This window comes from Larus michahellis, chromosome 11 (assembly GCF_964199755.1).
Source record: "Larus michahellis chromosome 11, bLarMic1.1, whole genome shotgun sequence".
In the NCBI taxonomy this organism is placed as follows: Eukaryota; Metazoa; Chordata; class Aves; order Charadriiformes; family Laridae; genus Larus; species Larus michahellis.
The window spans coordinates 2,765,410-2,789,391 of NC_133906.1; the positions used below are offsets into that span (position 1 = coordinate 2,765,410).

A 23,982-nucleotide genomic window follows, 5' to 3' on the forward strand; every position below is an offset into this window, starting at 1 on the left:
CGTGCCTTTGCCACAGCCTTGCTATCTGAATGCAGAGCACCCGAGCCTGTAATACTATTTTGGATAAAATTTCTGCGCTGGTATGGTTGGTTCTGATCCAGGTCAACGCGCAGGCGAGCATCAGCATGGTTCAGATTTAGGACTCCTTTTGTTTTCTCTGCTTTTGGTCCCTGCTGATCCAGCACGCAAAAAAAAAAAAAAAGAAACCCAGGCAGCACGATTTCTTTAAGTGCCCTGAGGATCCAGTGATAAGGTCTTTGGGGGGTGGTGAAGCAAAACTGGAAGAGCATAAAACTCATGCAAACAGTCCAGGCAGGGTAAATAGCTCATGATTTTTTTATTCATACTTTTGTCTGTGGAATAACTGGGAGCAAATTGCTTTTTTCCTTTCCTAGCCCAAATTATTCAGAGAATTTTTCTGCTGATTTTTGCTATTCTCCCTTTTGAGAGCGTTTGCTCTCGAAGATGGCCCGCTTAGCTCTGAATGGAAAGCAAATGTTGCCTTCACCTTCAGTGAACTTTGAAGCAATTGATTTTCGCCGGCATAAAAGAAGAGCCGAGAAGTGACAGCTCACGGGCTTTGGGGAGGATGAGTTTTGCCATTTCGCGACTGTCCGTGCAGGAGGACGCGGGCGTCCCAGAAGAGAGATGACAGATACTCTTTCGACTCATCCCCGTTCAGCCACCACCCCGTCCTCTGCCACACGCGGGGTCCCCGCGCCACCAGCTTCTCTGCAGCTGCCGTGCAGAGGCTTTAAGCAACCCGTAATAGGGAGGACTCCAAGGAAAATTATTCTCGCTAGCTTTTGTCTGGTAATCTGAGGTCAAGAAAAACAAACTGCTTCCTCTCCGCTCTCTCCAGCGCTGCGGTGAGAAATGCAGCCAAGCTCCGGCACCGAGAATAAAGGCAGAGTTGGCACAAACACAGGAGCTTCTTAAATGAGTTTGCCATTAGCCGGAAGGGCTGCAAATTGAAGCGAAGATAAGCCCCTTAGCATTTCCCTTCTTTAATCCAAGCCTCATAAAAGCAGAGATGTGTTCCTATTCAGTGGGCTTTATACAGAGGCAGGTATTTCATTTACCCAAAAAACCCCTGGATCGGATAAATTATTAATGTTATTTATAAAGGCAATTCTGCCATTCAGCAACTTCTTTTGGATCCCTACGCTTAATCTCACTGCTTAGCATAAGATACACTCCAGTTAAAAGGCAAAATCACATTCCCTTACAAGGCCTGCGAAATAACGGAGCGCCGAGGTGCCTGAAAAAGGGTTGTAGTTTAAATTCCGCTTTAAAGACTAATACATTTATCAGCGGGAAACATAAGCCCTGACTTCCACTTGCTTGTGCCCTCCTTGTGTGCTGGAGGGGGCCTCCCTTGCACGCATCCAGAGCCGTCAAAGCCGCTCAGCGAGAACGATGGAGATGCAAAACATGCGAGTGCTTACATGAGCCTCCGTAAGGCTGTTTGGTGGCTGGGTGGAGCCGTATGGTGAGACAGCAAGTAGCCCTGTCTTCTCCCATCATGTGTCCTAGAACACGTCCTATAACGTGTCCTGCTCCGGGACACCCACAGCCATGACTTGGGCTTCTGCAGGCTCAGCCCCACACCCAACGTCACTGATCAGGGTGATAACAAGGGCAGACCCAGCACAAGAAATATCCAGACGTCTCATCGAGCAGAGGCGCGGGCTCACCTGCTTGGGTGGTGGAGTCAGGATGCTCCAAGTCCCAAAAGAGGTCCTCAGAGACCCTGGGAGAGCTGCCACCCCGGTGGCACTGAGGATCTTGACCCCATCAGAACCAGCATGGCACATAACCACAAGGAGCAAGGGAATAAGCACAAGCACCTGGGAGTCCCGGTGCACGGCCAACATTGCCATTTCAGTTGCAACAATGGGACGCGATGGACCAGTTTCAACGGCAAAGAGCCAAGGTAAAGGGACAGGCAAAGCAAGCAGGGTGGCAATGGGTATTTTGGGGTTAAATGCCCACACTGAGGAAGAGGAGGGCCAGCAGCCCCCCCAAAAAAGATGTGCTCAAGCCTCTAGGAGGGGAACAACGGCTCCTTGCTCCCACATCAGGAATACATGTGGAATTAACTACAATGTTTTCCCCCCTGCAGCCCCCACGTACGTCCTGGTGGTCGTCACAGCAGAGTCACACGCAGACATAAGCCATCCTCCAAATCCGAGGGCAACGCACGCGTTGCGTGCTGGGGAACGGCAGCGCATGGGAATTGCAGGGAGGTTTTGGAAAATTTCTCCTGAAACATTTTCTCCGCACAAGATGTATGTTCCCCCGAAATCCTTTTTTTCAGCATTTTCCTCCCCAAAGGCTGCACGGCAAACCACTGAATGGAGCGGCCGGTGCTGGCTGATGCTTTGTTTCGGCACGATTTGAACCAAACTATTTTTGTTTGCTAAACAGGCTCAACTTTTCCACAGCAGGGTTACGACGGCAGCATCGCCCCGAGGGAAGGAGCACTCGGGACGTTCGCGATCTATTTTTTTTCTCCTGGGCCGTGGGTGCCGGGGACGAGCGACGGCTCGCGGGTGGCAGCATGGCTTTGCCTTTGATCAGCCACGAGAAGAGAGGGCTCCCGCAGCTGCGCTTGAAGCCCGAGATGTCTAAGCTACGGGCACCACAGAGAAGCGTACTTTTATGTCAAAGCGACTTACAATAAGATTTTAAGTTTGTTCGGGGAGCTGGAATGAAATATTTAAACGCAGCATCATAGTAGCGTTTTATTCTCATGAAAATGCTGCAATGCCATTTGCAAATCAGAAACGTTTTAAAAATTTCGCTTTGAAATAGCAGTGTCTTTATGCAGCTGTTTTGGGTTGTTTTTTTTTTTTTGCTTTCCAGGAAGAAACAAATTGGGGGCAGGGGGCGGGGTGGGGGAAGCTGAGATATTGGCCATTTCCTCATAAATGAGACGTCTGCTTTTCAGGCTGTTATGGTGAGTCTGTTTGGAGCCATCCTTCCCATTTGGAGCGGGGAGAATCAGCCTACGTTGCTGCATCCAGCATTCAAATTACATTATCTTTGTTTCTTACACCGACGAGGAGACATTTAGGTTGGAGAACTCCACCGGGCATTAGAGCTGCTCTGAAGGGTTTGCATGGTTTGAAATAAATGTCATAAAAGAAATAGCAAGTTCTTGTAGAAAAGCACAGCTGTCCTACTTTTTTTTTTTTTTTTTTTATTGGTGCAGATCTCACTTTCCTTAGGTACAGTATATTCATTTGCAGTTCTTAATTTCCCTACGTATACATTATACCTTGTTAGACAAGGCGCGGGTAGTTTCTCAGCCGACTCCTTGCTGTTCCCAAGCAGCACACGGCTCCAGGCAGGTGGCCCAGGGCCACCCAAGCTCTTTGGTGCCTGGGTCCGGGTGGAATTTGAGCCATGCCGAAATTCAGTCACTTCTAAGGGATTGAATTTTGAGAAGTGAATTAAACGATTTTCAATGGGAAAAGCAGTTCTGCAGGCAGTTCTGGCCAAATTCAGCACCTGAGGTTCAAATCGCTATTAAGAAAGGGTTATTCTATAATAGTGACCAAAATATACTTGAATTCATTATCTTAGCAGGATCAAAAAGCCCCAAATCCCTTAAGATGATGTCTGACTTTAAAAAAAAAGAGCCCTTCTGGTTTGTATACAGTTTGTTCATAGGGATTTTTAATACAAAAACTCAAAGAACCGCAAGGGTAAAATGTTGGCAAGCGGCATAACAAACTGCTTAAAAATAACATATGAAAGCATCAGAAGAAATCTATATCATTTATCCAAAACGCTAAGGATCCGAAATAGCTGATAGAGTTGAAAAGAGGAGTAGAGTAGGCATAAGAGAAATCCTTCAGGACTGAAGGCAGGGCTAAACAGAGAGAGCAGAGAGAAGCACGTCTTGGCCAGTTAAACGGACAATGGTAATGTCAGACGAGTACAAGACTTTAAGGCACAAAAGGCAGCTTCCCCAGCAGCCGGCACGGGTAGGGACAGACCTGGGAATTTTCTGGTCCCAAAGCTGTAGGGGAAGCTGCGGTGATCCGAGGGGTTTCTCCGGCTCAAGCCGTCCCGTACGCAAGCGACATTTAGGAAGCCAGTAGATCTCCAGCCTGCAAACGTTGCTCCTCTAAATCCTCCCTGAGATTTGACCCGAATGAGCCAACCCGCAGCCTCTCACCAGTGGCAGACGCACTGCGAAGTGAGATAAACCGAGCCTGTTTTAGCAACGCAATAACCAGGAGCTCACGCGGTCTCCAGCTGATGCCGATTTCCCCGTTAGTTCCCCACCTCGCCGATGTTTCAGGCCCCGCTTTCTTGCTGATGAAGCTCTCGCGGCCGTCGCCAGCACCCAAGCCCGCACCGGCTTCTCTTGCCGCTTCCCTCGGAGCCCGTCTGCCTCTCCCAGACAAGCAACTCTGCGATTTCTCGTGCCCCAAAAGCCGATCCTCATCGATGATGTTCCCCACCAGGCGGACGGAACAGCGCTTAAAAACCCAGCTATGGCTTGGAAACCTAACGCACAACCGGTGGCGTGTCAAGACGGTGATTTCGGCCCTGCGCCTCCCTCCTTCACCTGCTTCTTGCTGCTACAAGCAGGGAGGCAAAACTCCCGCGATCATCCTGCAGGTGATTAGAGGAAATTGCATTGCCGAAGCGCTCCGTGGCTGCAGCCGTGCTTCAGCTCTTGACTTGCCGGCTGGTAAGCTGCCAGAGAGAGGGAAGTGTAGGCATAAAATGAATAGCAGAAGAGATTGCAGGTAATTATGTTTCTTAAGCTGTTAACAGGATTGGCCATTTGATAAATGAGAGGATTTGGGAATGTTTTGTCACTGACAAGCCATTGTAGGATCCGAGTGGAAAACGGGAGCGTTTCTCTTCCGTAGCGCGAACAAGAAGGAAATTCTCTCGGGATGCTCACGCACCGTGAAATTCATCTGAAACCTGGATGCCAGCGCACGGAGGCGAAAGGACAGATATAGGCCTCCTGCTGAAAAAAGAAGAACCAAGTCTCTTACATGTGTTATTCATTTGGTTTTAGTGCCCCTCCCTCGTTCCCAGAGGTTTCTGTTCTATTACGGTGCTCCCCAACATTCTTACATATGGGTTTTGGTGCCACCAGAGCCCCTCAAATCCCTCCCTTTGCTTTTCAGTGCCCCACATCCCTCTGATTCCGCAAACCTCTTGGTTTGCTTTTGCGGTTCCCCAGCTAGCTGGAGAGGCGAGAAGGGAAACCAGCGCTGCTCTGTTTGTCCTTCTGCTCCAACCATGCCCCTCGGGGTGGTTTTGGGTACCCCTGAAGCCACTCTATTTCTTTTCTGGTGCCCTCAACTCCTTGGTGTGCCTTTCAGGGTGCCGCAGAGCTGTTAATCTGCTTTTTGGTGCCCCTTGCCCCTGGAAATCCTTGTGCTTTGGTGCTCCCAGGAGCCCTCAGGACTATCAGTCCCATCACGGAGCAGCGAGGCAAGGGCAGAACCCACGGTCTCACAGCCACCTGCATGGGGACAGGACGCAGGGACGTTATCTTTGTAAGCCATTTGCCAAGGAGTTGGCCTGAAGCAGAAGGGCAGGGTGAGAGCTGGACCTGCTCCAGGGGAGGGGAACCAGGACTCACCCCGGGGACGGCGCATGAGGCTTGCTCTGGTGTGAAGGGTTTTGCTCTGCGGCGAGGGAAGATGGTGTCAGCGAAGTGAATCACACAGTCGTGTTAAAAATCATCATCTCGGGTGTCAGCGCTGCGTGGCTGGTGGCTCCGGCCATCTGCTGTGGAGGTGGCCTTCTCTGCCAGGCCCCCCTGGAGCCCCCATCCTGCCTGGTACGGATCTCACCCTCACTGCAGAGCCCAGCACCGGAGGTCAGCGAAAGTGGCAAGCAAAGAACAAATAAAACTCCCTAAAAGTCATCCCTTATGCTGCTTTCTGGGGCTGCCTCCCCCAGCCAGGGCAGGTTCCTTGCAGGATCGGAGCCCGAGGCAAGCCCCTGTTTGGGTGTAAGAGCAGAGGAGGAGGGGAAGACTCCCCAAAATCTCCATCGCAGCTTTTCGCTTTTTTGCTTTACCTGGTTTTTGGCAGCCAAAGCCAGGTTATTTGTATTGCTTTGGTTTCCCTGCAGTTATTAGCCGGGAAGCATTGCTGGTGCCCCTCAGACGGCCTTTTCCCAGCAGTGCCTGGGCAATGGGAGACACACTCCTTGCTTCACTCCTGAGAGCAGTCTGGAACAAGGGCTGGGTGCCCGAGGAATAGAGGCAGGATGGGGGCAATGAAGCTGTTTTCACATCCTACACAGCCGTAGCACAGCCTACACCGGGCAAACAATGGCAGAACTCCATCCAGACAGGCTGGACACGCACGCAGCCCCACAGAGAGGATAAGCAGCCCTCTCTCCAGTATCCCTGCCTGGGGAAGAAGCTTCCGTGGTCCTGCCTGGCTGGCATTCCCAGCCGGCGCTGGCTGCCTGTCCCTGAGGAGGCAGGTAAAGCAGCAGCTGCCTCTTTGAGAGATTTAGGTACTAGGAGACATAAATACGTTCCCGCAGTTTTGTATTTGAGCTCTTCCCAAGAGCAAAGTGGCGATTCAGCCTGAACAGACTTATTGGGTAGAAAGAAGAGACGTGTTTCAGCCTCAGCTGCGTTAGTTGGTAGCAGCATCCTGGAGGGACACAGCCTTGGTGCTTCTGCCCCGTTGCCAGCTCCCCGAGGAGAGCAGTGTCCTGCCCGTGAGTCAGGCTGCAGTTAGCCTGCTTCTGTACCAACTCCAAACAACCCCAAAAACTGCACAGGGATTCCCTTTTGGGAAGCAGACTCAGTCCGTTAACCCACTCCGCTCCAGCACCCAGGGCTCTTAAGAGCAGCGATCGCTGCTGAAGCTGGGTTGTGTGGAGGCAGAGGCCCTGAGCGGTATTTTTATCCCCACACAACTCATTTGGGCTGCAGGGTGAGGTCTAGGAGCCACCATCACCCCCTGCCTCGGCCCCTCTGAATGGGCCTTGCCCCACTCCGGCAACTTCTCCGGTGGGGCCTCCCCCCGCCGCCCACCTCCGCACTCACCCTGTGAAGGAAATCTTTTTGGAGACTTCTCTTAAAGAGTAACAAGACGAGACTTTAGTGCAGAGGTGGGCACGGCCCCAGTGGAGCGGCCGATGCTGCCAGACTTTGCTCCCCAGACCTATGTAAATAGTCTGGGCGCAAAAAAGCCCCTCAAGTGTTCTGCCCTCACACGGCTCAGCCTCCGCAGCCATCGCTGTTCAACTTCCAGTTCACTTGGGGTGCCCTTGTCTTTCCGGGTGCCCTACTCTCCCCGCCCCCGGCCCCGCATAAACACTTCGTACCCTTCGTTTAACGGCAACGTTTATGACGCATATCGGAACAAGGACTTCAGCAGCGGGAGCTGTGTTTGCTGGGCCCTTGGCTGAAGCGGAGTAAAGAGCAAGCTGGGCTGAAGGGAGCATCCACGAAGGCAGAGAAACAGCCCCTTCTGGCACTTACTCACCGCAAGGAAATAAGAGCCGCTGCAGCAAGACTGCCACGGCTGTTGGCTGCCGCCTTTTAGCTCCACCAGCACAGCAACAAGCTCCTTCTGACGCAGGAGCTGTGGGACAAGCTGAGGATGAGGAGCAGGGCAAGGTCTGCTCCAGAGCCCTGTTACCGGGGATTAAGCAAACAACGCACTGAATAAACCAAAAGTCACCTTGTCTCAGCTGTGGCTTGCTCCGCGTTTTATTTCCAAGAGGAAAACTAACCCAGCGTGATGCCGGCATGCTTCGTTCCTGCTCAGCACTTCTTGTGGCGCGCCTCCCCAGCGAGGGCTGCGGGGAACTGGCAAACGCAGGCCCTTTCCTTCCGCGGCAGCTCCTTAAGGAGTAAAGGAAGGCAAAATCCGGCTGCTGCTCCTTCAAATAAGGTCCCTGGAAAATAACGTCACTTACTCTTCGCAGCTCAAGCTGAAGCCTAAAATGTTGGCCCCAAGCAGTTGGCGGAAGGCGGGCAAGAGGTGAAATAGCACTTATTCTTAGCTATGTGCACCTAGGAAAAGAAAACAAAGAAAACAGCAGGAACAGAAACTCCAGCTGCTTTTCCTCAACAAAAAATAGGACTCAAACCCCTGTTTCCACCCAGGCAGGGGCAAGCGTGCAGACGCACGCACTGGATTTGTGCCCCCTTGCTCCAGCAGCCCCCAGCCAAGCCCAGGGCTTCACTTCTGCACACACAGCAGGAGCTACAGCTTCAGCCACAACTGGGCAAGGCAAAAGCTCTCCCAAAGCTCATCCAGAAGCACAGGGCAGCCACAGGAGCACAACTGCCACCTCGAGCGGGTTGTAGTTCAAGCACAGAGATGCTTGTTCTTGCCAGCGCATTTAGGAAAGGAAATATGGTTTGCCAACCCACTCCTGGGGTAGATGGATGAGAAAGACTTCCCCAAGGGCTGACCCACAGAGGCAGCCTTTGCCATTTATAAAACCCTTGCCAGCCAGGGGAACTAGAATGATCAGAAAAAGCTTTTATCTACAATGAAGAGCATCTGACAAGGGAAGGCCGAGCCAGCTGCTTTCGTCCCAGCCAGCCCTACGAGACATGACCACAGGCAAGCCCAGCACCGTGAAGATGGTCTCAGTCCAGAAGCCAACTACCACCCGCTCCAAACAGCCTCAGCTCAGCCGCTGACCCCCTGGAGGGCAGCCCCCCTGTGTAGGCCCTCTGGATGTTCCTCTCAAACAGCGACTGGGAAACAAACTCCTCAGCTCACATTTAACTGTGCTCCTGCTTGTTCGACCCCCATCAGCCTTTCCCACGGGGAGAGCATGGTCCAGTTCCTGCCTCCGCAGCGCAGCACTCTGTGCTTTGACTGTGAAGCCCTGAAAACAGCCCACCACCACCACCAGCTCATGGGGGGCCTTGCAGATCACCGTGCCTCTGGCTAGCACTAAGGGATCCCCTCCAGGTTGCCCTGCCTGGACCTTCCAGGCTCAACCCACCCACCACAGGCCCCAAAGCCTCCTTGGGCTTTAGCTTTGGTCACTCACCACTTATCTGACATCTTCTCCTGTGCCCGCATCCTCCTGTGCTCCCCATATCGTCCGGGCTGTGCTCCTCACCAGGGACTTCTGACCCTTTGTTGCAGAAAAACAGCGTCACCTCTGCTGAAAGAAAAGCTCCTTGTGAGTAAATGAGGGTACAATCAGACCAACACAGGTCTCTCCATCACCCCAGGTCAGTCTCCTGCCCTGCAAACTCCAACCTAACAAATGCTATTTGGGAACTGGCTCACTGCCGGGGAAGAGCCCAAAATCCCAGCAGCTTCCCCAAATACCTTCCCTGATGGGGAACAGCATGTACCATGTCCCATCTGATGGCACGTCTCTTGTACCCTGTGCAGAGCTACGGGCCCACCATGCACCCTGCCCCAGACCCATGGGGCATGTGTGCAGGGACCCCAGATCACCCCCATACCAGGAGAGGAACAGGCACAGACTTTTTATCTCTCCTTTTCTTCCAGAAGTCACCCTTGAGGGGGGATTTTCATGCAAGGGCCAGCAGCAGCACATCTCAAGCCCTCACACAGGGATCCTCGCCAGCTATCAGCACCCTTGTGCCCACAGGCTCCCCCCTTCCAGCCACCCTCTGTGGGGTCTCCGCTCACCAGCACAGGAGATGGGCACCGGGTGCTCCAGGTTCAGCCCCAGCAAGCAGGAGCTCTCCCACTCCAGCCCAATGCTGCCCGTGGTGGCTCCATTCCCATCTCGGGAACCGGACCCACAGCCCTTTTTGGGGCAGGGGCTGATGCTCCTGGTGCAAGTGCTCCCGGTGACACAGGCATCCCCACGTCTGCTCATCCGCCCTCCTCTCTGCCACATACCCCTGCAATCCAAAGATGCCCACAGACCTTCCTGGGGAACCAAGCAATCACACGCCGAGGAACGAAACCCCATCTCCTGAGTTAAGCTGGCAGAGTAACACAGCAGCGATCTCTTCGCAGCCCCCTGAAACCCTGTCACCGCAGCCCGCCACGCTCTGCACCAGCACGTCTCAAGCATGCTGCGGAGACCAGGCAGCTCCGCAGCGCCTAAAGACAAACCCCAGAGAAAAAGGTGAGGGGACCAAAGAGCCTCAGGCAGGGAGAGCGTGTCTGACATCGCAGCACAGGATGCAAAAGCCTTTCGGGGGTGCCCTCCATCCCGGCAGCCCTGGGGAAGAGCCTGCGCCAAGGCAGAGGGACGTCTGCCCCTGGGAACAGAGAAGCTGCTCCAGCTCCAAGGGGAGATACTTAAAATTATTGCAGTTTCCAGAGACAGAAAGAAAATGATCAGCACAGCACCTGATGATGTACCTGCTCCGGAGGGATAGTGGGAACTCGGGGCAGGGCATCGATTGATGTGAGCAAAGAGGCCGGCCAGCAAGGCCTCGGAGGCGAGACAGCGCGATGCTATCGTTTCATTTTTTACAGAAAAGGCGATACAATAAAACTTGCTTCTAACAACATATACAAGGACTTGAAAGGGTGCGGGACAGACTTACAGACGTCTGTGCTATTCGTTAGTCTGTGCTCTTTCCCTTCAAAAGATTGTTCCAAAAAAAAAAAAAAAAAAAAAAAAAGAAGGAAAAACACCCCTCACCTGTAGCTCTTCCGCCAGCCCCAGAGGCACAGCAGCACTCAGCAGCCCCGGCACAATCACCGCAACAGACTCGGCTCCAGGATGGGGTTCCACCTCCAGCCCTCGGCTGCTGCCCCTCGCCTCCCCCGAGCCACAGCACCGCTGGCTCCATCCTGCTGGATAAATCATGTGCTCGCTTTCTCCTCTTTTTTGGTGAAACAGATGTAGCTTTAAAAAAAAAGGTTGAAATTAAAAAAAAAAACAAAAACCAAACAATTCTTCCCCCCTCCAAACCTACCAGCACCTCAGCCAATCTAGTTTGGTGCTGGCAACCTCCAGTCTCTTTTAATTAGCCTCGTGGTTCTGTTTAAATATGTAAGTTCCCCTGCTTGGGAAGTGGTTAGTTCAAGATCTGCGGTGTGTCTTTCCGTAGGAAGACCTGTAAGTAACCTTACTATTCAATTTGTTTATTTTTTTTTAAGCTGCTGTCCAGGTTAAGCTCCGCGTAGCTACCAGAACCAGGCACTAAGATTAAGGAAGGATTGTGTTTCTGAATGCTGACAAAGAGAAAAGGAAGTAATTTAAAGTATTTCTTAAATTTGAAGTGACTTCTGGTGCCCCCTGAAGCCTTCCGCGTGGCTTGCAGTACTAACTAGAGCCCTGTGTTTGGCTTTCAGTGCCCCCCCAGAGGCTCCTGTGTGCACGACGGTTTTCAAAACTTGTGTATGGTTTTTATTTTTATTTTTTAATTTTTCTGCCCCGTGGAAAATGCCATATTCATGCACGGGGAGGCTCTGTAGGTACCCAGACCAACGTCTGGGGCGTTTCAGCTCCCCTGGCCGTATCACGACAGCATCACAGAGAGATGCTTACGGGCACAGCACAAATCAGCCTAGTCAAAACGTACGACTCTTCCCTCTGTGCTCCCTGTTCTGGGTTTTGCATGTTCTCACTCCTCCACCTTAATAGTGTGTGCCCGTCTGCAAAGAGTGTCTTAAGGCTCCATTGCTTGCTAACAACCACAACCCCTGTATGACAGGTGAACCAGAAAGCAATAAGGAGGTTTTACGTGCCCAGAAAGAAGCAGCCGGTTCCAGCAAACAGTGCTGGAAGCAGCAGCACTGGAGGAAGGCTCAGCAAAGGCAGCGCCGCCCAGAACAACTGTCTCTCTTCCAAATATTAGCCAAAACTGGAAAGGGCAGGATGGTCCATGTCTTTGGTACCCCAGCACTTGACGGAATAACTGAGACTTTCTAGTTAATCCAGTGGAAAGAGTTTCGTAAGGACTCGAAGGAAGCAACATGAATATGCAGCAAATATAGACGAAACCTGCTGTCTATTGAAATGGCTCATTAATACCGCACAGACAAAGCAAATGAGTGATGCTTACTGCAGAGTTACCAGTGAACGTATCTGTGCTCGGATTATCGAAGCAGTGCAGAATATTTCACCCCATATGGTTTGCCTGAAGAGGCTGTTTCAGATAATGGTCCTCATGTAGTTTCCATGGAATTTCAATATTCCCCAGAAGACGCTCGCTGGAGCACTCCAGAGCAACCTTGTGTCATTTGGTGCCGCGCGAACTAGCAGAATGCTGGGTACTTACAATTAAAAGTGGATTACAGAAAAATAATAATGAAGTTCAAATTTGAAAAAAAAAAAAAAGGAGCATGAAATGATTTCGCTGGAATCAGGTTACTAAACCCAACTTTCAACATAATTTTCTTAACGGAAAGTGTCACTCACAAAATAATTTCATGTACATGGATAAAATTCATCAAAATCACTGGAAGAAAAGTAGCGCAAGATTAAGTGTCCTCAAAAGATGCCTAGGCACCAGAGATCTCTTGGCAGGAAGGATGGAAAGGAAAGGCCTGGGACTCATGCTCCATCTGCTCATAATGAAAATGAAGAGATACAGCGGTGCGAGTACAAGAGAAAGATTCACTAAGGAAAAGCCCTTCAGATTGGACGTGCCGTAACTGTAGTTATGAGAGAAGAAAGCCACTGGGCTTTAAGGTACAAAGAACACAAAGCTCATCCTACTCAGGCAAATCAAAGGGCCACAGACTCTCTCTGCTCACATCTTGTGACCTGTAGTGTGTGCGATGGGAAAAACTTTGCAGCAGAGGATAAATATATATTCTTTTCCTAGCTAATTTTCTGGATTGTCAGTTAATAGCCTGTGGTCACCGAAATTCACAGTCCAAAGCAAACACAAGCAAACAGAGGGAGAGAATACAGCACGATGGCAGGGCTTTGTTAGCCCACATAGGAGCAGCTGCATACATGTCTCTCTGCATGTATGTATTCTGCATGTTGACCTGCCCATGTACTCCATCCAGGGACGGCATCGTGCCGTGAGGAGGCTGGCGTGAACAAGAGATAACGGCTTTGATAAAGGAACGAGGATCTCTGACATACGGTGATGAGTCTGGGGTACGAGAGCCTGGGAAGCATGAATAGCTTTTAAAAGAGAGGGCGGATTTGCCACCTGAACTGCAGTGATCAGGCTGCATCTGTAAGCCCCCTTTTACTGCTTGCCTTACCTCCAGCTCCGCCGATGTGGTATCGAGATGCCTCTCCAGATGGAGTACAGGTAGTCCTGCCGGGACAGAGCTCTTCCCCAGACACTGCTGCTGAAGACGACAGCATTCTGCTCTCCTCATCCCCTTCTGTGCCCTGGTATCTACAAATAATGAGGTAATGGTAAGATCCTTGAGGACAGGCTGAGAGAGTTGAGGTTGTTCAGCCTGGAGAAGAGAAGGCTCCGGGGAGACCTTCCAGCCCCTGCCAGTCCCTAAAGGGGCTCCAGGAAAGCTGAGGAGGGACTCTGGATCAGGGAGGGGAGCCATGGGACGAGGGGGAAGGGTTTTCCACGGCAAGAGGGGAGATTGAGATGAGATCTGAGGCAGAAATTGTTTGTGTGAGGGTGGTGAGCCCCTGGCCCAGGTTGCCCAGAGAAGCTGTGGCTGCCCCATCCCTGGAGGGGTTCAAGGCCAGGTTGGACGGGGCTTGGAGCAACCTGGGCTGGTGGGAGGTGTCCCTGCCCAGGCTTTAAGGTCCCTTCCAACCCAAACCATTCTGTGATCCTATGTTGTCATCCTTTATAAAGGCCTTAAGTAGACTGAGTCTGAACGCACATGCTGTGCTGGTGGTTTCACATATTTGCTGCCAGCCCTGCACAGGAGGCACCGCACAGTGCTGGGCTCCAGTCCAACAAACTTGGACAAGCACCGATCTTCCCACCTCTATCCTGTAGACTTTCCCTGGCCCCACCTGTGCCTGGCCAGCTATTTTTACTTCTCTTCCCACCTTACACCTGCTTACCTTCTAAGTCCTTCCACCTGCCTTGCTTCTGAGGTCTGCCGGCACGTACCGGCTCTTCTGTGCGCCACAGGTAAAATCCTGCTCATGCCTGAAGCCAGAAGCGGTGCTTGTTGTTGGAGAAGGTCTCTGCGGAATACATGGAATACAGAGCTGAACGCTGGCAAGTCTCAGCTGAACATACGTAGACTGACATGGTGAGAGACTCGGAACATGTCAGATTTCAAAGAAAACCAAAGAAAAAAATGCACATCTTTCTTTCACCGGGGTTATTCCTTTCCTAAATTTCAAGCCCTGAATTTAAATATTAAGAAGCCAGCTTGTCAAAAGTAGACTATATGGCATTAGTGTTGGGGGTTTTATTTTTATATATATTATATATATTCCATATTAAACATATATTACAAAGATATATGTATGCATTTAAAACACTGGAAAAATGATATCTTTTTCCTAATCCTTTTGCCATTTTACCTGACACTTTGAAAAACGTGAAAAATATCAGACCTGAGTCAGACACTCAACAGGAAGTCTTAAAACAATTGACTCGCGTGGTTAAAGCTTGGTAGTGATATCAGCAAAGAAAAACAAAGACAGAAATGTCAGACACTAGTACTGCATATAACTAGTTGTAAATCAATAGCCAGGAAAACTCCTGACCTACATGAACAGAAGCACGAAACAAAGAAACCTCAGAATAAAATCCATGGCTGACAGAGCTTAGCGCAAGAAAGTTGTGTTTGCAAAAGAAATCCTAGCAACAGTACGGGGTCACTGCTCGGTGCAGACAGGAGAATTGTGAAGGATTATGCAGAAAACGCAGAAGTGTTCAAACAGACTTTTATTCGGTATTTGGAAAGAAGGATGATTTGCTTTCATTGCTTGAAGATGATGAAATACTTTCCAGTCTATTAGTAACTGTGAGAGATGTTAGAATCTATCAACAATGAACATTTTTAAATCAGCAGGCTCAGAAGCTCCAGCATAGTTGGCAGAGAAGCTCTCGGGTCCACTAACGTTGAATGTTAATAGCAGCAGATCTGTAAATGCCCAACTTATAAAAATCTATTAAATGAGAAGGGAAGCAAAGGGAATCAATGAACCATCAGAGGAAAGAGCAACTCTGGGTCAAAGCAAGGGAGGGGTTTTTTCCATCCCGTCTATTGTTAGGACAGTCAAGGGTAACACGGAGTCCAGTTCTCCTAATGAACTGGAGCCACCATCTTTCCCAGGCTCATTTACTGTGAGGGGGGTGAGCCCCCGGCCCAGGTTGCCCAGAGAAGCTGTGGCTGCCCCATCCCTGGAGGGGTTCAAGGCCAGGTTGGCCGGGGCTTGGAGCAACCTGGGCTGGTGGGAGGTGTCCCTGCCCAGGGCAGGGGGTGGCACTGGCTGGGCTTTAAGGTCCCTTCCAACCCAAACCACTCTGTGATTCTATGATTTAACCTGATAGCTCTGAGGTACAGAGCTGTCACTCAGCAGTCACTCAGACCAAAGTTTTCCTCTTGGTAAGAAAACTTTGAAGCAGAAGGCTAGCTTGAAACCTGCTGGAGTTAAGACAATCAAATGCAAAAGGATAAAGAGATGCGGGCGCAAGCCCAGCTCCCTTACCATGTGCAAGGTCAGATAGCTTTCTAACCAGGATGTAGCTTTTTGTGAAGCTTTTTCCTTAGATGTCTACTTCTGCCGGTGACTGTGCGTAAGAAGTGGCTGGCTTGTGGCCACGCAACGTCCCAGATGGGCACAGAGAAGCTCAGGGAGCAGCACTCAGGAGCGCGGCGCTGCGATGTGGCTCTCAGGAGCCCTACCTCTCCCAGAGCGCACAGGCATCCGCGCCTTGGCTGGCTTCAAATGCCAGCGAGAGACCGACTTAAACAAGCTTGAGTCCCTCTTCCTTGTCACAAGTTGCAGTTAGAAGTGAAGAGAATTAAATCAGTGCACACTTTGCACCACTATGTATGCTAATTCAAACGACTGAACGGGGCTAGAAAGCATTATCGGCTACTAGAAGTCATTTTTGCTTCAGGATAATACCAAAATACATTATACACGCCCAGCTGCGCACCAAACTTTGTCTTTGGAACTTACTGATGTTTTCAACCCCCCAAAAAAAAGTGTCGCACTAAACAAGCTAGTGCATAGTGGAAGTTGTAATACACTCTCTTTGATCTCCCATTTAATGTAATGAGGCTCCACCGGAAAAAAAAAGAAGAGCAAAAAAAAAAAAAAGATTAATCAAAATCCTATGTGAATTTATTTATGGATCACAAAAAATGTTTCTAGAATATCCAAGACATGGTCGAGGGATAAAGTTAGATGAAGTTAGGATTTATCTCGATTACCTAACCTGGCATTAAAATCCTTTCCACTGATCAGCAAACAGAGGGATAAAAAGATTTCAGACACATTATGTAGGTCTGGAATAATTCCCAGTACGAGTTCCTATAAGAAGAGGAATTGTGGGAGGAATACAAATATTAATCAGGAGAAAAGGTTCTAAATTGGGAAACTGCTCTGGCAATGAGACAAAAGTCTAAGTCATTAGTGTAACAACCTCTAATCCCTATCAGAGCAGCCAGTCTCATGACAGAGATGGACGTGAAATGGCTTTCTCCATAAATATTTCAGTTTTGATTAATTCTAACATTCTATGTCTGGACGTAACAAATATGTTGTGAAATACATCATGGAAAAACAGAGGCGTTTGGCTGAACGTTCCAAAACCGTGTAGAAAACTCATTTTCTAGGAAACAGAGAAACAAGTTTTAAAGCTGTTTTCTTCTTAACTCAAGGCAGAAAATTCCCCAGCGTCCAACTCTTTTAAATGACTTCTCCCCAAAAAAGCAGCCTCTCTAATTAAGTCCAGAACCACGCTACCATTTTGACCCTGATTTCCATTACCAACTCCCTGACAGGCACCAAAATACCTTATTAAACTTTTCCAGGGACAGCAGTTCTGATTTATTAAAAAAAAAAAAAAAGAAAAAAAAAAAAAAAGAAAAAAAAAAGAAAAAAAAAAGAAAAAAAAGTAAATATTTTCTAGGTCAGAAACGCGAGGAACAGTCCTGCGGTCACAGAATTCAAACGGAGCATCAGGCGGTAAGCTCAAAGTCCTGCCATGGTGACAAGTACTCATGTAAAGCAGATCATCCCTATCCAGAGACTGAAGAACATACATATGCATACCAAATCTCTGAGATTACTCAGAGCACTCTCTCTTTTTGCGTGTAATTACAAATCTTTTCCTTTCAGAGGCCGTGCCAGCCTAAGAAGCGCCTGTGACAGCCCCACGGCTGTGACACTACAACTGTGTCGGGGCTACATATGAAAGTGGATCAAGGTGGGTCCCAGGTAAGAACAGCCCTGTTTTGGGAAAAGTGTTTTTCAGGCAGCCCCGTTCTCTGCCCCGGGTTCCTGGGCAGCCTCATCGTTGACCTGGTTTGAGCGACACAAAACTAATTTCTCTTTCAGAAATTTTACTTTCCGGTAAGATCTCTTCTAATCCTTGGGAAAACTGCACTGCTAGAAGACTCTAGTGTCCAAATTTGTGAAAATATTTACTTTCCAGCCAGCTCTGGTGCGTGGGTTTCAAGGTCTCGGTGTTTTCGAGCTCCCCAGGTGCGGGGACGAGGAGGAGCAAGACCCGGGCACTTGACCCAAGCTGCCAACAGGGTTATTTCATACCAGGAACGGCACATTCAGTAGAAATTGGAAAGTTTGCTGAGGAGCTCCCTCCCTCCCTCCCTGGCTGCCATCCTGAGCACTCCTCGCCCCGGTGCCGGAGCCCTGAGCCCTTCCCTTCCTCCCGCAGCCGCAACGCTCGCAGGGTCCCACGTTGGCTGTCCCTGCGGGGAGTGCACGGCTCCTGCTGGTGGGATGGGCTGGGCATAGTCCTTGTCTATTTTATATTGGTACGGGGACCAGTACTGGTTCTTTAGTGTTATTAATGCGAATTATCTAGTCTTATTCTATCAAATCTGTTTATATTTCGACCCTCCAGTTTCCTTTTTTCCCCCCAGTTCCGCCTTCGCAGGTGGGGAGGGGTCATTGGGTGAAAGAATAATTGTCTAAACGACAATAAACTGCTGTGGGTTCCTCAAACGGTGACAATCATGATCAAAAGAGACGGTGGACAGAAGCCGGTGCCCACTGCTTAAGTCTCATGCTGGCCCTAGAAGAACCGTACTTGTAGTCATGGCCTTTGGTTGAGGTGCTTAATAAAGCAGGAATTTCCTGTAGGAGCGGGAAGCTGCAGCGTGCTTCTACCAGGCTCATGGACATAAGGGCCCTGGGCTGTTCTGGAAGAGGACTAATGAGTAGTTCCTGAATTTAAAAAACAAAAATAACCCCCAAAGTACTAATGGATTTCACCATGTCGCAGCTCGGCACGCTTTACAATAAAGGGTGTAAAAATCGCCACCGAATTTACCCTCACTTCTGATGTTATTATGGGCTTCTTATGTAATACTGAAGTGTGTTTTAAAGCCAGCCGCATTAGATTCCAAGTTCGCTTTTAAGTAGTGCTACCGACCTAATTAAATCATCATTCCCCGAGTTTGCACCCTGCACATGAGCAATACTGCTTTGCAGAGTACTCCGAGTCCTTCTGAAGTCTGCGGAGCCAAATTCACCGTTGCCTGCGCACACAGAAAATACCTGCAACCATTTAAGAGACAGGGGGAAATCCCCTGGGGACAGCCAGCCGGCGGAGTAACTCAAAACAGAAACAAGCCTTTTTCTAAAGCACAAAACGAAGGCTGAAAATACACCCAAACAAAATGGAAAATGAAAGCAGGATTGAAAGAGGAAAGTTTGGGACCACTATACACAGCTTTATACTAAACTAAACTTATCTGCAGTGGTAGTCACATTCATAATTCAGTCCTCTCCCGTATCGGAGAGCTGGAGATGTTCTCCAGCCTTGCTCTCCACAGCCCTGCATGTCTTGTTAGTTATTCCTCTGAGACAATCCACCCAAACTGACTCCGTTTGGGTCATTATTGGGTGCCTTCTGGATCCCACCTGCAACTTTGGTAATGACTGAAATACCGCTGGTCCTGCAGGGAGTTTGGACCTGAGCTGAATGTGATTGTTGGCAATTTAAGTCTTCAAGAACCACGCATTGCTTTAGCGAAGACTAGATTTAGCAAGTGAGTCGTAGTACCTCCATTTGAAGCCCCAGGCAGCAGCATAACCAGCCGCAAGCCCTGGGAACAGCTCGACTGCTCGTGGCTTCCAGGATTTTCTTCAGCCAGTCAACTCTGAGGTGCTGAAGATCATGAGCTCCGAACACCGCTTCTTGTTCCCATCTTCTGGATATTACCCATGCTAACAACTATTGTTTTATGGCTGTCATCAGTCTCACTCGTTTTCTATAATTTCTGCACAGGATTTCTCTCCCTGCCTTTCCCCCTTCTTTCCCCAAAGTCTGCGTTGGAGTCTACCACAATTCCTACGCCTGAGATCCCGGCAGCGGTTCTCCCTTCATGGTGTCCTACTGACCACAAGAACAACTATCGGCGGGGTGCACAGCAGTTTGTCACTCACGATCTCTGTTCTGGCCTAGAAATTACCTTTATTGTCCTACTTAGCTGCCTCGGAGTCCTTCCCATGTACCTCTACCTGGCTTTTGACAGCTGAATGGGCTTTCGTAATTCTTTTTGGCAGGACACTGACTTCCCATCAGCCTTCCAGAAATTCTTAATTCATTTATACTTTTGACCTACACAACAGACTCTGGCAATAAGTTCTACAATTTAATTATACGTTATATGAGAATGTATGACTTTCTGGTTTAGACCTGATGCCTAATAATTTCCTGGGCTATCCTTAGCTTCTCCTATTCTTAAAAAGAATAGCCATCCCCTCCTCCGTTTTCCCCCAGCTTGCTAGGGGATCTCAAGATCTCTGTCCCATGCCCATTTCCTCTGTTCTGACGTGAAAACCATTCTGTCCTCATCCAGTTTTTGTGGGTGGAATTCAGATTAAAAAGCTTCAATTCAGTGTTGGAGTTTAGATATCTACCTCATAGATTGACACCTACCGGTAGAAAGCTAAATTTAGGTGCCTAAACCTCTGAGCTAAATAACTCCCACCCATCCTTTTTAGTTCTATTTTATTCTTTATGAGACAGGATGAACAGAACTGCACATATTAATCAATACGTGGGTTTGCCAAACATTTATACCGTGACATAATCACATAATCGTGTTTCTCTTTTCCTTTTTTCCTTTTCTAAAAATTTCTCTCGTTCAGTTCGAATTTTTCATTGCTGTGGTCACTGCACCAATGTTTTCGCAGAGTTATCCTGCAGCAACTCTATTTCTGAGTGATAATAACGTAATGTTCAACCCATAATTGAATAAATATAGTATATAATTGAATATGTATAGTCTCGGACAAACTACTTTGCATTTATTAGCATTGACTTTGACATGCCATTTCTGACACAGTCACTCACTGCCATGAGAACCATCTGCCTCTCTTCTCAGGGTCAGATTTGACGATCTCAGCTAATTTTGTGTCACCCACAAACCTCGTCATTGCAGTATTCGCCCCCCTTTCCAAACCGTTTATAAGGATATTGAAAAGCACAGCTCCTAAATCAAACAGTTGCATGACTAAGCTGTAGAGCTCCTTTCACTGGGAAAACTGATCTTTTCTCCCACTTTTTGTCCCATTTTGTCTCCACCTTATTTACTTACAAGAGGACATCTTATTATCTCAGCTTAACTACTTTAAGAGTCTTTGCAGGAAGACTTATTGACATTTGTTTGGAAGTCCGTACACACTTTATCAACTAGATCAGCCTTACCTACAAGCTTGTTGACATCTTCAAAGAGTTCAAACAGATTTATGAGACATGGTCTCCCTCTGCAAGAACCGTAATGACTTTTTCCAAATAAATCACATTTATGAAATTGTCTACTGGTTCTCTTCTTTATTATTGTAGTTTTTACCCACTTATTCAGTTTGGAAGTGAGATTTACTGACATGTGGTATTCCACATTTGTCCTGGAGTCCTTTTTCTCAAGGCTGAAGACACATTTGCCACTTTCCATCCTTCTTGCAGTGTGGTCAACTTAAATGACACTCTTCATGCTACATTTAGCTTTCTCTTAATCTAGTGTTTGAGGTCTTTCAGAACTCTTGATTGAGTATCATCTTATCTCGGTGCTTTCTTACTGCTCATTTTATTGATTCGTTCCAAAATGTCCTCTGCTGAAACTTCATTTAGGGACAATTCCTCATACTCTCCACTGCTTCACCACTAATGTACCCCTTTCCAGCCTTCCTCTATAATTTGTTCCCTATTATTACAGTTTCCTACCCTTCTGCCAAGTTTCTGAGGCATTTATTATGTCAATAACTTCCTCTAAAATCAGACATTCTAGTTCACCTCTTTTAGGCTTCAGAGTTGCAGCATTTGTATAGATATATTTCTACATTTTTTATTGATCTGGTTGCCCATTTTTCATGGGGCCTGCTTAGCTGGGACTTTAATTGCTGAGACCATTCTTTGCTATTTCCTTCCTCAATGTTATTGATTTCAGTTCCTTCCATTTTTCTAAATTACAAGAGTTTTCTTATTTCTTTTGAAGGGGAGTTGCGATCTCAAACCATGCGCTGTTGCGTATTTGGTGAGTTTCCACAACTGTCAGCTATAAAAATACCTCATTGCTTTTGAATGTTAAAACCTAGTTTGCAATTTAGTTGCACGTTGATTTATATGGCTTATCTCTCTTGTAAAAACTACCTCACCAATGGCTGAGAATCTGCTTGCCTGGTACCGTGACAATTTATAACGCTGTGATTCCACTTTCGAAATTTCTTTCCTACTCGTTCCTCTGTCGTCAGTACCCACACCATTCACAAAGACCGAAAAGTCCAGCAAAGCCCTCAACAGCACTGCAGAAAATGAGACTTCCTCCCGTGTTTTAATAATACGTTTCATTAACACCTCCCAGTATGAGACTTTCGTGATTGCCCACTCATGTTTAATTTTTTATTTCCTCTAATTCCCGGGTCTTTTCCTGGCATGCTTCAGGCAGTCAGTTATACCTTTTCTTATATTTTCCTATTTGTTTCCTCTTTCATAAATGTGGCACATTTTGCGTTTCTTTTTATTTCGTACCGTGGGTTTCTGGATCATTTTCTCCAGTTTCCCCAAGATCATTAGAAGTCTGATCCTGACCTTCAAAAGCGCATCCTGGTTTATCCACAAATTTTATGAGCGAGTTCTTTGTTAAATCATATAGGTCATTAATTAAAAAACTGAATAGAACTGGGCCCAGGACATACGCCAGCAGGACTCCGGTCAAAATAACCTCCCAGTCTGACAGTGCACCATTGCCACCCACATTGCAGGAATATCGCATACCTTCTAAATGACGAACCTCGAGCTACGAACCGCACAGGGCCTGCCAGGACAAGGAATTTGGCTGTGGTCTCTCTTATTCCTTTCTGCGTCCAGACCAGAGTCCGCAGGGAGAAGGGCTGCCCGCCGGATGGACTATTTTGAGTACACCGCGGGCCATCTTTGCTGGGAGCCCACTTAGTGCCTCTGATCGTGGCAGTATGTGAATCTGTCTGCACATATGCAATAAATCTCACTGCCCCAGGAAGCACTGGCTTTTGTACGTTCGCACAATACAGTTATGCATCAGAGAAAGGGCTGCAACATATGGTCTCTCCCTTATACAGAAACAAGGTAAGTGTCTCGCCCAGCCAGAAATACTGGGCACACTGATATGGAGCATATTTCTTTAGTCTGCTTCTGAGAGAATCATGTGGAACAGTTTCAAAAGCTTTCCTAAAGCAAAATATGTCCCATCTGCTGCCTCCTCTTCATCTACTAGACATTATTTTCTCAAAGAAGGGAATTACAGTAAGATGGCATGATTTATTCTTGGGAAATCTACGTCTTTTTTTTTTTCTTTTTTATCTTCTATTTGCTTTAAATTGATCGTGTAATATTTTTTTTCAGACTTATTTCTCGGAAGACGGGTCTCTAATTCCCTGATTTCTCTTTTTCAAAAAAAAAAAAACCCAACAAAACAACTGTGTTTGCCTTTCTGTAGTGCTCAATGATCTTACCTGCCTTCCAAAAGCTTCCAGGGTAGTCACTAATTCTTCAGTAATTGCTTCAGCGACTGTCTTCATTGCCCACATGGCTCTCACAGCACGTACTCGAAGCGGTTTGAGGCCAGAGCTTCTAATCTGGAGGCACAAAATATAAATATATATATAAAATATAAGGCAGAAAGCCAGTGTAAAAGGGCACGAGGGACTCGGCTGAGCTCAGACTGCTTGCTCTCCTCTCCTAACGGATAGTTTAGCATAGCACAGAATAGCGTAACACAGCCTGGTATTAACATAGCAGGAAGCTGCTTTCCAGCTGAGGAAAAGCAAGCTGACAACTCCAGGAAGGCTGTATCTGAAGGTACATTTTCAGTTGAGAACTTTTGGTCTGCTGTGCTGATGGGAATTTAAATAGCAGGAGCATACCAGCAGCCGGGCATACGACGACAGAGATTTGCTGACTTGTAGGCAGAACATGAAGGGGTCTTTTATGAGACACCGAGGTGGATGCTAGGAGGTGCTGGGGAGGAGCATGAGGTCCTACCGCATGTCACAAATTTTAAAGTGAAAAGCAAGCGAAGGATCCTGGAAGGCAAAGTCAGACTGCTGGCTGGAAGATTTAGCCCCAGGGTACTGTTGACAGTTTCTCTGAAATCCTTCCAGTTATACACACAACTCCAATTAGGCAGAGGGGAAGGAGACGCTATCCGGAGGTGACGGTCTCCATCAAAAGTCAAAAGTGAAATCAGACTTTTCACAAGGAAAACATATATGATGTGTTTAATTAAGTGGGAGCTGGGGGAAATCTGTCACGAGCTAAGGCAAACAGATTGCTAAGGGTTGGTAAAACAAAAATACTCCGTGTATCCAGCTACTTCAGAGAAAAAGCTTAGTACAGGGACAGGATCAGCTCATAGGGGAAATTTTATTATATCAAAATGACGTTGGAGTAAGCATCTAAACAAAGGTGCTCCCCAAACT

General features: G+C 48.1%; 1 protein-coding gene across 1 annotated transcript; it reads right to left on the reverse strand.

Moving 5' to 3' along the window:
• Window positions 1–2,515: 2,515 nt before the first annotated feature.
• LOC141750029 (uncharacterized) lies at window positions 2,516–23,091 on the reverse strand. Its single transcript, XM_074604434.1, has 7 exons — window positions 23,017–23,091; window positions 22,301–22,509; window positions 13,927–14,052; window positions 13,146–13,285; window positions 10,618–10,824; window positions 9,028–9,141; window positions 2,516–8,029 (listed from the first exon to the last, which is right to left on the reverse strand). The coding sequence occupies exons 1-7, from the start codon at window positions 23,089–23,091 to the stop codon at window positions 8,016–8,018; spliced, it is 885 nt and encodes a 294-aa protein (XP_074460535.1). The 3' UTR covers window positions 2,516–8,015.
• Window positions 23,092–23,982: the final 891 nt, after the last annotated feature.

Coding starts and splice junctions, on each gene's coding strand:
- LOC141750029 (XM_074604434.1), bottom strand. CDS start 23,091: ATGTGGGCAATGAAGACAGTCGCTGAAGCAATTACTGAAGAATTAGTG. Junction 22,510..23,016: donor TGGAAGCTTTTGGAAGGCAG/GTAAGATCATTG, acceptor GCATATGTGCAG/ACAGATTCACATACTGCCAC. Junction 10,825..13,145: donor CCACATCGGCGGAGCTGGAG/GTAAGGCAAGCA, acceptor TTTTTTTTAAAG/CTACATCTGTTTCACCAAAA.